The 16744-nt window shown below is 43.7% G+C and overlaps 1 protein-coding gene across 1 annotated transcript in view; it reads left to right on the top strand.

Annotated features, from left to right (window-relative positions):
- The window catches only part of TTC39C (tetratricopeptide repeat domain 39C), a 154975-nt gene that overhangs the window by 81828 nt on the left and 56403 nt on the right, over positions 1-16744 (top strand). Inside the window, exon 2 of the mRNA XM_040354078.1 lies at positions 2977-3025. Within this exon, the coding sequence (XP_040210012.1) occupies positions 2977-3025 (49 nt within the window). The remainder of the gene's footprint in view (positions 1-2976; positions 3026-16744) is intronic.

Here is a 16744-nt window from a genome sequence, read left to right on the forward strand (position 1 = left end):
TTAATCAGAAAAAACGATTGCGTGTACGCGGCATAAGTTTACCTCAAGAACTAAAAAGCTAATTCCTTCATAAATCATGCCTAATATTGATGACAATCTCAATGTGTTCAGTCTAGCCAGTGAAGTACGAAATGTTCCAGACTGTGCAGTCCCTGAGTATTTCTCCACACAGACTCCCCACGTTATCTCATTCAGCCATGTAACCTACAAACTGCTTAACTTGGGCTGTACAGGCTCCTGCCTAATTGCATAGGGTTTCTTAATGCCCCTCTCAGGTGACGGTCTGGTCAGATCAGAATAGACACTTGGAGACACTCAGCTTGCCTCCTGGGGGAAAAAGCCCCAAACCATAGACAACCACTCGACTAAAAGAGCTATGCACACCATTATGCTGGTTAAAAAAATTGTGGCTTCAGTAAAAATGAGGCTTCATTCCTCTCAGGTCTCAAAGCCTTTGGGCTCCAGAACCGGTAAATCCAGTTTTCTCTATTTAGAACAGACATCCTGGAGCCCCTTAACCTTGGTGACATTCTGACACTGACAGGGTGCAGTCCTGTCTGTCTGTCTGTCTATCTATCTATCTACAGTATATATCTATATATAGGTATAAATATATCAGCTGGACTTATTTTGTAATGGTCGACATTTGGAAGTTTTACTAAGCCACTTCTGTTCAGGAGGAAACCCCATTATTTATTCATACAATAGTACACTTTAATCCTATCAGCATGGAATTTTGAATGTTGATTGTCCTAGAGAGCAATGACCAAAATTGTTGTAAAATTAGAGATGGTAAAAGTCTGCGGTTTTCCTCTTTCCTTTGGATCACAGTGAAGTCCTACTGCAGTGTTTACTTTCTCCTTTCTTTCCAGCAATGGTGGCATCTACCCAGTAGACTTGAGTGGGGCTGTATGCCAAAACCTGGGATCTATGTATAGCCAAATAAAAGAGTATAGGGCGGGCATATGCAATTAGCGGACCTCCAGCTGTTGCAGAACTACAATTCCCATGAGGCATAGCAAGACTCTGACAGCCACAAGCATGACACCCAGAGTCAGAGGCATGATGGGACTTGTAGTTTTGGACCAGCTGGAGGTCCGCTAATTGCATATCCCTGGTATAGGGCAAACACTTTGCTGGGGGGGGGGGGGGAGATTTCAACCAGAGGGTTGAATGAAAAGATAATCCTATTTCCCCAATCCACACATTTGAGGTGAATGGGGGAATCCTTCCCGCTGTGGAGTTGTATTCTGACAGCGAGGTGCCTTTCCTGCTGTCAGAATACAATGATCAGTGTTGCCAGCTATAGCTAGCCGCACTGATCATTCAGTCTGGTTGTACGCAAATCGATTGATAGATTTATGCAAAACCAGCTTTCCTGTACAGGTATCAATTTGTCCTGTCCCTGCTGAACTGGCCAAATCTCGATCCATGTCCAGTATGGTGGACTTTGAGGATGTAAACACTGGACTCTGGAGAGGGTTACAACAGTGATAAAGGGGTAAGCAAGTGGCTGGGGTAGGTGTTGGTGCTGTGTGGCAGATTGGCATGCGCTGGTGGAGGAGAAGCTGCCATGGGGAAAACGTTTATCAGTTAGGGCTAGTTTACACTTGCTTTAAAACAAGGCTTCGGATAAGCTTTGTTATAGCTCTCTGGATGCCAGTCAAAGCTCCTGTCACTAAATAAAATGGTTAGCTTACAGTCCTGTTTACACCTTACTTTTTCTTTTGGTGCTTTGATGAGGCTTAGGTGAGCCTTTGGTGGGGCTTCGATAAGGCTTTGGTGAGCCTTTGGTGGGGCTTTGATAAGGCTTTAGTGAGGCTTCAGTGGGGCTTCAAGCGAGGTTTGCTATAGACTTCAATGGGGGCTTTGAAGATGCTTTGAAGCACAACTAAAGCACAATGGGGTATAATTTTTGAAGTAAAGCCAAAGCAAAGCAAATGCAAGGTGTAAATAGGACTATAAGCTAACCATTTTATTTAGTGACGAGGCTTTGACTGGCACTCAGAGAGCTTTAACAAAGCCTTGTTTTGAAGCAAGTGTAAACTAGCCATTGATGTGTGAAGCCGAAGCAAGTGTAAATCGGCCCTAAGGGCTAGTTTACACTTGCTTCAAAACAAGGCTTGAGACAGGCGTTGTTAAAGCTCTCTGATTGTCAGTCAAAGCCCTGTCACTAAATAAAATGGGTAGCTTACAGTCCTGTGTACACCTTGCATTTTGCTTTTGTTTCAAAAATTATACCCCGTGTAGCTTTAGTGGTGCTTCAAAGCGACTTCAAAGCCGTTATAGAACTCTATGACAAAGCTCGCTTGAAGCACCTGCAGCTTTTGAGAGGCTTTAGTTCAGCTTTAGCTTCACTTTGTTTTGGAGAAATTGCAGGTATGAGATATCCACACTCACACATGAGCACACAGGGTATCTGCCAAACTTCAACAAAGATTCAAAAGCGCATCACTGAAGCATCACTAAAGCTTCACCGAAGCCTCCCCAAAGCTTCAAAGCATCAAAAACACACAAAAAAAGTGTTTAGCGATGGGCGCTTTAATGTGTGTTGAAGTCAAAGCAAGTGTAAGGGCTTTCTTCAAAACATGGCTTTGAATACGCTTTGTTAAAGTTCTCTGAATGCCAGTCAAAGCTCCTGTCACTAAATAAAATGGTTAGCTTACAGTCCTGTTTACACCTTGCTTTTGCTTGGTGCTTCAATGAGGCTTCAATGAGCCTTGGTGGGGCTTTGATGAGGCTTTGGTGAAGCTTCGATGGGGCTTCCGTTTTTCATCCATCCATTGACAGATGAAAAACGGACATCAATGCATCTCTATGGAAAAAGGGATGTAAATGGATGATCATCCTAAAGGTCTTCATCTCACATATAAAAAAAAATATTTTTTCAACCAACCCAACAAAATATGTATGTCTTCATATGTCTCACAGATGTACTGTATGTATTAACCCCAGAAATGTGTTTGTGTTTTGTAGGAATCACAGCCCATTGATGAGCTTTGGCGCTAGTTTTGTAAGCTTTCTGGTAAGTGCTGAAAATGATCTGCCTGGTTATGTATGTATTGTATATGTATTGTACAGGGAGTGCAGAATTATTAGGCAAGTTGTATTTTTGAGGATTAATTTTATTATTGAACAACAACCATGTTCTCAATGAACCCAAAAAACTCATTAATATCAAAGCTGAATATTTTTGGAAGTAGTTTTTAGTTTGTTTTTAGTTTTAGCTATTTTAGGGGGATATCTGTGTGTGCAGGTGACTATTACTGTGCATAATTATTAGGCAACTTAACAAAAAACAAATATATACCCATTTCAATTATTTATTTTTACCAGTGAAACCAATATAACATCTCAACATTCACAAATATACATTTCTGACATTCAAAAACAAAACAAAAAAAAATCAGTGACCAATATAGCCACCTTTCTTTGCAAGGACACTCAAAAGCCTGCCATCCATGGATTCTGTCAGTGTTTTGATCTGTTCACCATCAACATTGCGTGCAGCAGCAACCACAGCCTCCCAGACACTGTTCAGAGAGGTGTACTGTTTTCCCTCCTTGTAAATCTCACATTTGATGATGGACCACAGGTTCTCAATGGGGTTCAGATCAGGTGAACAAGGAGGCCATGTCATTCGTTTTTCTTCTTTTATACCCTTTCTTGCCAGCCACGCTGTGGAGTACTTGGACGCGTGTGATGGAGCATTGTCCTGCATGAAAATCATGTTTTTCTTGAAGGATGCAGACTTCTTCCTGTACCACTGCTTGAAGAAGGTGTCTTCCAGAAACTGGCAGTAGGACTGGGAGTTGAGTTTGACTCCATCTTCAACCCGAAAAGGCCCCACAAGCTCATCTTTGATGATACCAGCCCAAACCAGTACTCCACCTCCACCTTGCTGGCGTCTGAGTCGGACTGGAGCTCTCTGCCCTTTACCAATCCAGCCACGGGCCCATCCATCTGGCCCATCAAGACTCACTCTCATTTCATCAGTCCATAAAACCTTAGAAAAATTAGTCTTGAGATATTTCTTGGCCCAGTCTTGACGTTTCAGCTTGTGCGTCTTGTTCAGTGGTCGTCGTCTTTCAGCCTTTCTTACCTTGGCCATGTCTCTGAGTATTGCACACCTTGTGCTTTTGGGCACTCCAGTGATGTTGCAGCTCTGAAATATGGCCAAACTAGTGGCAAGTGGCATCTTGGCAGCTGCACGCTTGACTTTTCTCAGTTCATGGGCAGTTATATTGCGCCTTGGTTTTTCCACACGCTTCTTGCGACCCTGTTGACTATTTTGAATGAAACGCTTGATTGTTCGATGATCACGCTTCAGAAGCTTTGCAATTTTAAGAGTGCTGCATCCCTCTGCAAGATATCTCACTATTTTTGACTTTTCTGAGCCTGTCAAGTCCTTCTTTTGACCCATTTTGCCAAAGGAAAGGAAGTTGCCTAATAATTCTGCACACCTGATATAGGGTGTTGATGTCATTAGACCACACACCTTCTCATTACAGAGATGCACATCACCTAATATGCTTAATTGGTAGTAGGCTTTCGAGCCTATACAGCTTGGAGTATGACAACATGCATAAAGAGGATGATGTGGTCAAAATACTCATTTGCCTAATAATTCTGCACTCCCTGTATATGTATTGTATATGTATTGTATATGTATTGTATGTTTAACCACCTCCAGTTCAGGCCTTTTCAGGCCTTTTCTGGCACTTTTAGTTCACACGTAACAATCAGTATTTTTTGCTAGAAAATTACTTAGAACCCCCAAAAATTATATAGGGCTAGATTCAGCATTGATTTACGCCGGCGTATCTATAGATACGCCGGCGTATCTTCTTTCTATATTCAGAAAGCAAGATACGCCGAAATTAGCCTAAGATCCGACTGGCGTAAGTCTCTTACACCGTCGTATCTTAGGGTGCATATTTACGCAGTCCGCTAGGTGGTGCTTCCGTTGTTTTCGTAAAATATGCAAATGACCTAGATACGCCGATTCACAAAACGTACGTGCGCCCGGCGGAATTTTTTACGTCGTTTGCGGAAGGTATTTCCCGCGTAACGTTGCTCCTGCTTCTATGAGGCGTACGCAATTTTAAGTATGGACGTCGTTCCCGCGTCAAATTTTAAATTTTTTACATCGTTTGCGTAAGTCGTTCGCGAATAGGGCTGGACGTAATTTACGTTCACGTCGAAACCAATAAGTCCTTGCGGCGTACTTTGGAGCAATGCACACTGGGATATGTACACGGACGGGGCATGCGCGTTCTTAAAAAACGTCAATCGCGTCGGGTCACCACCCATTTACATAAAACACGCCCCCTCATACTCATTTGAATTAGGCGCGCTTACGCCGGCCCCATTTACGCTACGCCGCCGTAACTTAGGAGGCAAGTGCTTTGTGAATACAGCACTTGCCTCTCTGATTTACGGCGGCGTAGCGTAAATACGTTACGCTACGCCGCCGTACAAATGCGCCGCCCTACCTGAATCTAGCCCATAGTTTTTTTAAAGCGAAGGCCCTAAAGAATAAATTGGTGGGTTTAGCATTTTTTTTTTTTTTTTAATGTCACACAGTATTTGCACAGCAGTTTTTCAAATGCAATTTTTTGAGAGAAAATTGAATGCAGAAAAACACAATAATATTTTAAATATAAAAGATAATGCTACGCCGAATAAATAGATGCCAAACATGTCTTTATTTTATTTTTTTACACGGTTGCTTTACATTTTTTTTATTGCGCAACAGCTTTTCAAATGCAATTTTTTGAGAAGAAATTGAATGCAAAAGACCCCACAAACAAAATTTAAAATATAAAACATGACGTTACGCCGAGTAAATAGATACCAAACATGTCTTTTCATTTTTATTATTTTTTTTTTTTTTTACACTGTTGCTTTTACATTTTTTTTATTGCTGTCACAAGGAACGTAAACATCCTTGTGACAGCAATAGGCAGTGATAGGTACTCTGTTGTCTATAAGACCCCAAACTTTCCTCTACACTTTAAAGCATTCAAAACACCAAGATCAGTGTTTTTGAATGCTTTTGAACTACCACCTGAAGTCCAGCAACATACGGGAAGTGGTTAATAGACTACGGGCCAGATTCACGTACGACTTACGCCGACGTATCTATTGATACGCCGCGTAAGTTCTAGGATGCGCCGTCGTATCTATGCGCCGTATTCTTGAAACCAGATACGCCTGAATTCTGGCTCCATCCAACCGACGTAAGTCTCCTACGCCATCGTATCTTGGGTGCATATTTACGCTGGCCGCTAGGGGCGCTTTCATTGATTTACGCGTTGAATATGTAAATGACCTTGATACGCCGATTCACGAACGTTCTTGCGCCCGTCGCAGTAAGCTACGCCGTTTACGTAAGGCGTACGTCCGGTGTATAGTTATTCCTCATAAAGCAGGGGTAAGTCATGTTAGGGTATGGACGTCGGAACAGCCGTCGGATTTTACGTCGTACGTAATTGGGGCTGGGCGTTCACGTCGTACGCATTGAGCCGTCGTTTCTTAGGGAGCATATGCGACGTGTTTCTGAGCTTGCGCCGTGCGTTCGGCCCTTCATTTACATGGGGTCACGATTCATTTTAATACAACACGCCCACTACCTGCCTATTTTGAATTAGGTGGGCTTACGCCGGCCTATTTACGTTACGGTGGCGTAAATATGGGAGCAAGTGCTTTGTGAATACTCAGCTTGCCTCTCAATGTTACGTTGGCGTAGCGCATATGAGATGCGCTACGCCCGCTCAACGATACGCCGAGCTTCCTGAATCTGGCCCTACATATCTATGTTTGACATTCTTTCTCTATCTTGTTCTGTCCACCCACCTATACATGGTATATTTACCTGTCAGTAAATACGTCTTTTATCTTTTCTGTATCAGAGGTCTGTCCCTGCTCTCTTGCCTTCATTGTATATTTGCTCTTCTGCATTGATTTATAGTTACTATAGTATTTGATCTAGAGAACTAAAGAACTTTGTCATAGATATTACAGAACTAGTAATTCCTAGTTTTCTATGGGTGCTCAACTTCCCTGTGTGAGCGATCTACCTTGGAGTGGTCTGGAGAGTGGGGTACCCAGCCCAATCCAGCACTCTACGAATTAGAAGACTATTTCCCCAAAATGTCCCCAGCAAAAACAAAATGTATTGTGATTTGAAGATTTGAAATGGCATGGTGCTTAAATCCAGTTCATCATGTGTTTCCAAGAGCGGAAAATGACTGCCTTTGTCAATCAATCAATAATCTCATTGGCATCTCACCTGTCACCCATAAATGAGTCAAATCTGATGATCTGTAGGCCGTAGTCATACACATAATTATGTCTTTATGGAGCATTGGCATTGGGAAAGATGTGTCTTTATTTTATTTATTTTTTTAACTGTGTGCAGTGGATCTTCTTAAAGCGTTTCACCCTAAAATGGAACTTCCGCTCTAAGTGATAGTGACCCGCTGACATGCCACATTTGGCATGTAATTTTTTGTGGGGGGGGGGGGCGGATACCCTCTTTTTAAAGTCATCCAGCTCCCACTTCCTCAAGGGGCTCCGCGACTCCAGAAGGAAGTTCACCTCTCCCCCCTCCCTCCCTGCAATCTTCTGGGACACGTCACGGGTCCCACAAGATTGCACAAACATTCACAGTGCGGCTTGCGCATTAGCAGTGTGTGCCTGGCTGCGAAGCCACACGGGGGAGGGAGCTGGGGAAATATGCCGACACGGGGGAGGGAGCGGGGCTTCCTACGCCCGCTTTGCTGGAGTGTCCGATTATTAAAAGTCAGCAGCTACACTTTTTGTAGCTGCTGACTTTAAATTTTTATTTTTCTCTGCGGAACTCAGCTTTATGTCTATAATCACATGTGGAAAGATCACGCTTTATGTATTTTACATTTATAGCCATTATGCTTTACTGGGATTTCATTTCACTAATACTGTCCCATGTGAAAGCACTGCGCAATACTTATTTTCTGACTTCCCTAAGCTCCCCTCTGCCCACTGATAGTTGCTGTGTCATGTATATTTATAATCAAACAGGAAAATGTGCACTCCATTGAACCTAGGAGAAACATGTAAATCAGCAGTTTAACAATAAACTTATGGTTTATTTTATGAACCAGAAAGAAATTTGGCCTCCGTGTCTGATAATAACATGCCTTAATAAGGAAAACTATGGAACAATTAAGAAGCAGGACATTCATTTTAGATTAGAATGAGATGCTGAAATTGCTTATACTGGGCCTAAAGTATAATCCTACCCCCCACCATACTATCCTTCATGCTGCTTTAAAGTGTACCTGTAGTCATTAGAAGCTAATTAATAAAACTCTGGGATGTTAAAGCAGACATTTGCAGGTGCATGTACATATTTTTACGGTAGTTATTTTAGAGTGCCCCATACAGGTATTTATTTAACACCCACCATTTACACAGCACTTTAGCATAAATATTTTACATTCACATAAGCCCCTATACTCAAGGAGCTTACAATCTAAGGTCCCTATCTCTCATGCATACATACTCATACTAGAGCCAATTCATACAGGATCCAATTAACCTATGAGCATGTTTTTGGAGTGTGGAAGGAAACAAAAGGTCCCAGATGAAATACACGCAAGCACAGGAAGAACATGCAAACACTCCATGTAGATCAGTGGTCTCCAAACTGCAACCAAGGGGGCCAGATGTGGCCATTTGCTTGCTTTTATCCGGCCCTTGGCCCACCGTTCCTCCCAATAACACCAACAGTGGGGCACAGGCACATATTCTCCCAGCGACTCCAACAAGGGGGCACGATTCCTCCCAATGACACCAACAATCTGGCACAATTTTTCCCATTAACGCCAATGCTGGGGCACAACTACTCCCACTGAAACAAACGGTGGGGCATTATTCCCCCCCCCCCCCCACACTGACTTTGGGCCTTTTTCTATTCTCAATAGCCACAGTCCAGCCCCCCTAAAGTCGGACGCTCTTTGCTTATCTCCCTTCCCAACTTGCAGCTCATATTAAACTGATTGCTAGCCTTCTCTGGCCTTCAAATCAACCCCTCTAAAACCACAGCGCTGAACGTCAACCTCCCTGCCGATGTGGTGGATCATCTTCAGGAGCATTTCAATCGATTGAATACTTAGGCATCAAACTGACTCCTCCCCCCCTGGCACTCTTTCTCCAGTCCTCAATGGCCCAATGAGTTCCTCCGCAGTGCCTACTTACCGCACTTGCCTGTCAGCCCTTGTGTATGGCTCTTGTCAGCTCATCTCTCCTCCTATTCATGCCCTGGATCCATCCTTTTGGGGAGAGGGAGGCGTGGCCCACATAATGTCACAAATACCACTCTCTGATACAATCAAAGGATGTGAAAATACCGACATGAATGTACACTTGCTAGATGGCTCCAGTGTTGCCAACTCATAATCTGATTGGTTAAAGCAACAGTTTTATTACCATTTACTGTAATTGACACTGTTGATTCTGAAGGCCTCATGGTAGATTTCTTTGACCCTGGCAACACATGATGGCTATCATGGCTGAAATATGATTGGATTGAAATTCTAACAATACTGGAAATGGCAAAACCAAGAAAAAAACTATGAAATTAAAAGAATAGACTATTGGGAATAACACATTCATGGGGGGGGGGGGGGTGGGAATGTAAATCAGCAATTCTGGTAGTTTAGGCAATGTTTAGGCCAAAATAAAAAATAAAAAAGTGCAGCGCTAAATTGCATAAGGTATGAATCCTATATGCAAAATATTCTTTGCAAAAATGCAAATATAGTGCTCACAACCGAGTGGGAATGGATGGAAAAAATGAAAACTATATATGAATACCTAAGAGGTGTATAAAATAAATATATAGTACATGTGAATACCAATATATACCACAAGGGTGATGTGGAGAAAGTCCAATATTAGAACTGTTCTACATATAAAACGTTCTGGTGAAAAGAAATGAAAAATGTCTTTGAGGTAGACTAACAATGGAAACTTGTGAGGTGAGTCATCCCCAAGCAGAAATTAGATGCATATTCTGTGATACTATCCAATGGTGGTTTACACAGGTGAGAGGAATCACATCAAGGTGTCACCCATACAGGATCAGCCAAGGCATCCAAATGGTAAATAAAAGATGGGTACTCTTACCAGATAAGGTGGACACTCGTCAGCGACGGTGTATCAATCAAGCCTGTAAGAGCTCCTCAAAACAATGGTAACAATGGAACAGCCGATGGAATTGTTAATAATCCCCATCTGAAGTTGAGTACATCCAAATTGAGGCAAATCACTGAAGAAATCCAGACCTTGGATGGGTGGGGTCAGCAATCCTCCTTGAAGGCTGTTGGATGATTATGGGTTAGATGCATCAGGGAAGGATTGGCTCGTCCCACTGATCGTTCCATCTGTGTTATCCACCGCCCGATCGTCCTCACTCAGATCCCAAAGATGATACCTGACATGTTTCATGGAACTGACTTCATCTGAGGTTAGAGTTAGATGTTTAGGCCAACCCAGATGGCCCACCACTGCTTGACCCCTATTGGGGGGGAGGATCGGTCACTTAAACTTGGTCTCCTATTTAGCAGAGATCACATATCCAAATGAATTTTAACGCAGAAGACTATAAAGAAGGGTGTAGAGGAAGGGAGTTGTGATTACACTTTAGGTCTGCTTTAATCTACTATTGTTTACCTCCATTTTCATTCTAATAACTGCAAGTCTAATTTGTAGAGCTGTCCGGCACCCTTAAAATCTCTGTGCCCTCCCTACTTTTAAAAAACATTGAAAACATTCATTTTATCATTGTATGAAGTAGATTAGAAGCTTGTCTGCTTGGTAACATAAGGTTAAAAAAGACCTATGACCACATGACCAGGAATGAAAAAAAAAAAGAAAGAAAACCCTGAAACTGTAGGCTTTTTAGATATAAATGTTGGTTAGAGGAGTTTAACTGACCAACGGCAGATTTGCTTATGAATTCTATCAGAAGACTTGTCTGTTTTAATCTCGTGTATATTCTGTCCAGCTTAGTGTGGCGCAGACTGTATGTCTGTGAGTTGTTGTTTTTTGCGAGTCCTAGATATGTCCGCTCAGGGCTTAGGTTTTATCAGTTATGGCTGTCAATGTACATAATCATAGAGAAGTCTGAATTGTCTATGACGGATGCATAGTGTGAAGACACAGCACACTTCATGATGAATTCCAATGAATAAGTCTGGAACTGCAGACGTGGCAATGTGCTTTCTTAGATAAAAAGTAGCACTTTATAATTAGGTGCAGTAAGGTGTGCCATATGCTGCTTCAGACACTCAAAAACCCATGTATTTGTGGGTATGGCACACCTAGAGATAGGCCTCGTACACACGGCCGAGGAACTCGACGTGCCAAACACATCGAGTTCCTCGGCCAGTTCAGCCCTGAAGCCGCCGAGGAGCTCGGCGGGCCGAGAGCTCCCATAGAACAACGAGAAAATAGAGAACATGTTCTCTATTTTCTCGACGAGTTCCTCGGCGGCTCCATCGGGCCGAAAGTGTACACACGACAGAGTTTCTCGGCAGAATCCGGCTCTGACCGAGTTTCTCGCCGAATTCTGCCGAGAAACTCTGTCGTGTGTACAAGGGCCATACTCCTTGCCTCATCTCCCAAAATTCAGCATTGGAAGCCAATAAGCAATCCCGAATTGCCTTGGCAAATTTTAAGATAGATAGAACCTTACAGGAATTTTAGGGAGCTCCAATGGTGACTCAGCGAGGCAAGGAGCACAGATAAGGTATCAGCAGGTACGTTTTGATTTTTTTTTGCAACCTTTCACTTTAATTTTTTTAAATGTGTAGGTGAAAGGAAATCAGATTAAAGTAACTCTTGTATGTGGATCACAGTTTATAAAATGTTGTTTCTCTGTAGTTTGAAATATGCACATGCACATGCACATGCACAAAAAAGCAGCCATATCTCTAACAACAAGCATTTATGATTCCTTTAGTAGCCATAACCATAGATCAAGATTTTAAGAGCCCCCTCACATTGGCCGTGTCTGTTCTGATCAGCAGGGAATCCATGAATCCATGAATAAAATCCCCTTCTAAATCATGTTAATCACTCATGTTAATCCTATAGACAGACAGAAGTAAATGGCCGTGCATCTGTTTACATCTCGGACTATCTCCAATCCGTCATATTTGTCCGAACATATTAAATAGGATCGAGATCAGATGAACATCCTCTTGCCCGTAAACTAACCTCAAACTTTGTTCAGATCCATCTAAACTACTGACAGATGGATCTGATCGGACCACCTGTGTGAAAGGGGCCTACCAGCATGACCCAAACATTCAATGGGCCTGTTACTTCAGGGTTAAAGATGTAGGTTTTCCAGGTATGACTGTGACCCAGTAGAGTCCTGTTTAATTTGCTCTCTGGTACCAGTTACTAGAACAGGCAGAAAGTTACGGTAAACTTCCCCAGTGAGAATACTGGACATCAATAAAAACCTACTGAAGGTTATGTCCATTCGCCACTGTATCTATGAAAGTAAACTACTGAAAGTGATGCACTATAGATCCACATATCAGAAATATCGACATGTTGCTGTTTTAAGCAAAATATGTTGGACACATTGGTCCAGATTCACGTAGGAGATACGACGGCGTATCTCCAGATACGCCGTCGTATCTCTGAGTCTGAGGGGTCGTATCTTGGCGCCTAATTCAAAGAATCAGATACGCCAGAATTTCTCTAAGATACGACCAGCGTAAGTCTCCTAGGCCATTGTATCTTAACTGCCTATTTACGCTGGCCGCTAGGGGGCGTGTACGCTGATTTACGCCTAGAATATATAAATCGGCTAGATACGCCTATTCACGAACGTACGCCCGGCCGTGGCAGTACAGATACACCGTTTACGTTAGGCTTTTTCCGGCCCCTGCTATATGAGGTGCAGCCAATGTTAAGTATGGACGTCGGGCCAGCGTAGAATTTTCCGTTGATTACGTCGTTTGCGTAAGTCGTTCGCGAATAGGGCTGTGCGTCATTTATGTTCACATCGAAAGCATTGGCTTTTTGCGGGTTAATTCCGAGCATGCGCACTGGGATACTTTCACGGACGGCGCATGCGCCGTTCGTAAAAAGCGTCATTTACGCGGGGTCACAATAGATTAACATAAAACACGCCCACATGTTCCATATTTGAATTAGGCGGGCTTACGCCGGCCTATTTACGCTACGCCGCCGCAACTTTGCTTTGTGAATACTGCACTTGCCTGTCAAAGTTGCGGAGGCGTAGCGTAAATAGGATACGTTACGCCCGCTCACAAATACGCGCTCCCTACGTGAATCTAGGCCTCTGGGTTCAAAGCTTTTATAGTGTACATATGTAACAGGCTATCAGAACTAAATTAATTTTAAATTGGGCTTCTATAGTCAAGAGAAATATTTCCAGTACACAAAGATACTATCCATTATTCTATAGTGGAGTGCCCATGTCCTCACCATTCTCAGATACAGATGCAGGCCTCCTTAACTCCTTTTGTCACAACTTGCATGGTTCCTGAACATGCCCAGGAAGATGCATTTCTCTGCTTTCTTCTCTCAGCAGCTGAAAGAGGTCATACATGAAGTGGCAGAAGTAGCTGGGCAAGCTATCTGCAACCAGATGAGAGGCTCTTCGCTGTCAGAACTAGCGTGTATACAGCCTAGCCAGAACCTAATGGCTTGCAGTTTTTTCAAATGGCCCAGCTACTATGGGAAGTACTTCCCCAATTTCTACCACAGTACTCCAGTTTGAGTGGAATGGCACTTGGAACACTCCAGACCAGCCCTGAACTTTACAGTAAGGGATGGCGTCTATGAGGATAATAGCAGTAATAGAAGTTGTTGTGTCCTGTACTGTTTACTGAAATTGTGATTCTTAGCTTGACTCTGTTTTTACAAAGTCTTATGGAGACTATGCTATGCAACCACATACACTGAGTCACAGAGACATTGCTGTGAAGAGTGCATGTTTGTGCAGCTTTCATTATAATGCAGTGTATGCATTTTTCTTTTTTTGCCTTCCTGGACGAGTTTTAAACGCTCTAATTATTCTGCTGATTATCCATTATCCAATTTTTTTCACTGATGCACCCCTTGGCAATTCATATCCATAAATTGTTCCCCACATATTAACAAAATATTTGCAATTAACATTATTGCTGTTTTATTTTTTTTATGTTGGAACTGTAAATAAGTAAAAAAAGAAGCTATGGCTTAGGCCCCTTTCACATTGAGGAGTTTTTCAGGCGGTAAAGCGCTAAAAATAGCGCTGCTATCCCGCCTGAAAAACTCCTGCACTGCAGACTCAATGTGAAAGCCCGAGGGCTTTCACACTGAGGCGATGCGCTGGCGGGAGACAAAAAAATCTCCTGTCAGCAGCATCTTTGGAGCGGTGAGAGGAGCAGCGTGTATACCGCTCCTTCACCGCTCCTTCCCATTGAAAACAATGGGAACCGTGGCAATACCGCCCGCAATGCGCCTCTATAGAGGCGCATTGCGGGCGGTATTAACTCTTTATCGGCCGCTAGCGGGGGTTAATACCGCACCGCTAGCGGCCGAATCCCGTGGTAATCCCGGCGGTATAGCGCCGCTATATTTAGCGGCGTTATACCGCAACCGCAGCTCCTGCCTCAGTCTGAAAGGGGCCTTAGGCTGCATTCACACCTGAGCCTTTTGTCGCCTGAAGCGCAACGCTCAAAAACGCTAGAGGGGAAAAAATACTATATTCCCTATGGAGATGGTTCACATCTCCACTCCAAAACGCCTGACGCCGAACGCCTGAAGCTCAAACAAGTTTCGGACCCTTATTTGTCGGGCGAATCGGGCGGTTTGGGCGTTTTTGATCGTTTCTATTTCCCATAGAAAGTAATGGAAACGCTTGATTCAAGCGACTAGCGCGACAACGAGCATTTGCTATGGGTGTTTTGTCGCTTTAATCAATAGAACATTTCACCCAGGCAGAAGATAAAAAAAATCTACCAACATAGCAACAAGTGATGAAAAGATGATCATTTTTTCCTATTGGCTAAAATAAAAAACGTCGAAGTACAAAAACGTCGGACGACGCTGTATGCAAACGTGCAAATAAGCATAAATACGCGTGACAAAACGCCGGAAAAAACGCCAGAAAAAACGTCCGAACGACCTACGCTCAGGTGTGAATGCAGCCTTAGGCCCCATACACACGAGAGGATCCATCCGCTGAAAAATCTCAGTGGATCGTTTTCAGCGGATGGATCCCCTGGTGTGTATGCTCCAGCGGATCTTTATCCGTGGATATTTCCGAATTCCAGCAGATAAAAATTCGTTGACATGCCAACAAATCTATTCGCTGGAATCGGATCCCACGGATCGATACGCTGGTCTGTACAGACTCACCGGATCGATCCGTCCGAGGGGATCCCCCGCATGCGTCGTAATGATTCGACGCATGCGTGGAATTCCTTATATGACTGCGTCGCGCACGTCGCCGCATCATCATCGCGGCGACGGCGCGACACGTCATCGCCAGAGGATTCCGGCGCGGATTTCGATTCGATGGTGAGTACACTCCATCGCATGGAAATCCGCGCAAATCCTCGAGAGGATTTATCCGCGGATACGGTCCGCTGGACCGTATCCACGGATAAATCCTCTTGTGTGTATGGGGCCTAAGAGTGCGTTGGGCCACGGGCAGATGTTTTCTTGGCGGGTCATCTGATGTTTGGCTGCAGCAGGCATCTGGGAAAATGAGGTGACAGTGCAGTGGTTACACAATATTGACAGAGAGCGATCGGACACCGTGAAGCTCCCCCCCCCCACCCCCCTGAGTTCTGCAGGGTGTCAGACTACTGTTGTGTAGAGTGCTGCATATGTGTGCATTTTGTGGCCTCTGGTGCTTGGGTGGGCTGCTGCTGCACAAACTAAAGGGGAGAGGTGGAAAGTACATGGTGTGGCAGTGTGCTATGATTGTGTTGGCACTTTGTTGTTGGCACTTAAAATGGACCTTCACCCCTAGATTAACTAAGGCTCAGTGCACTGCCACTACCTTCCACAATGTAAAGCAAAATTACAGTGCACCTAAGCACCACAAACCAAAAATGCTATTTAATTCACTTTTGGTATTCAAAGCCAACTCGTCCCATCAATCCATGTCTCCATGCTTTATTTTGCTAATAAATCACTTTGAAAAACACATCCTTAGTATTTCTAGCTACGGCCATCTTCAGTAAGGGCAGATAATTAATGTAGTATTTACATCCTGGAAGCCATCTGACCTTAGCTCAGGCATGCAGGCAGAAGGGTGTGCATAGGAGTACCTGACCCCCCCCCCCCATTCCCCCAAAAGGTGCCAAATGTGGCAGTGGAGGGGGAGGGGGGGGGGCTGACAACCGGCGCATTTCCTTTTGGGAGGAGCTCCTTTTTAAATAGTGTTTTTAGTTTTGTGGCGTACTAAGTGGGGGGGGGGGGCGGGCTGCCCTGGGTGCCACACACTGGGGCAGTGGCATACTAAGTGGGGGGCGCCCCGAGTGCCACACATTGGTGCTCAGATGATGGGAAGATCCGCTTTAAGATAGAAGCTAACATACATCAGTGGGCTACAAAAAAGTGTTGTAGAAATGTTAAATGTCACATTTCTGTACAGAAACAAATATTTTCACATACATATTTGTGAATGTCATTAGAAACCCTTTGACATAGTTCTAGT

The sequence above is a fragment of the Rana temporaria genome, chromosome 5 (genome assembly GCF_905171775.1).
Source record: "Rana temporaria chromosome 5, aRanTem1.1, whole genome shotgun sequence".
NCBI classification, from domain to species: Eukaryota; Metazoa; Chordata; class Amphibia; order Anura; family Ranidae; genus Rana; species Rana temporaria.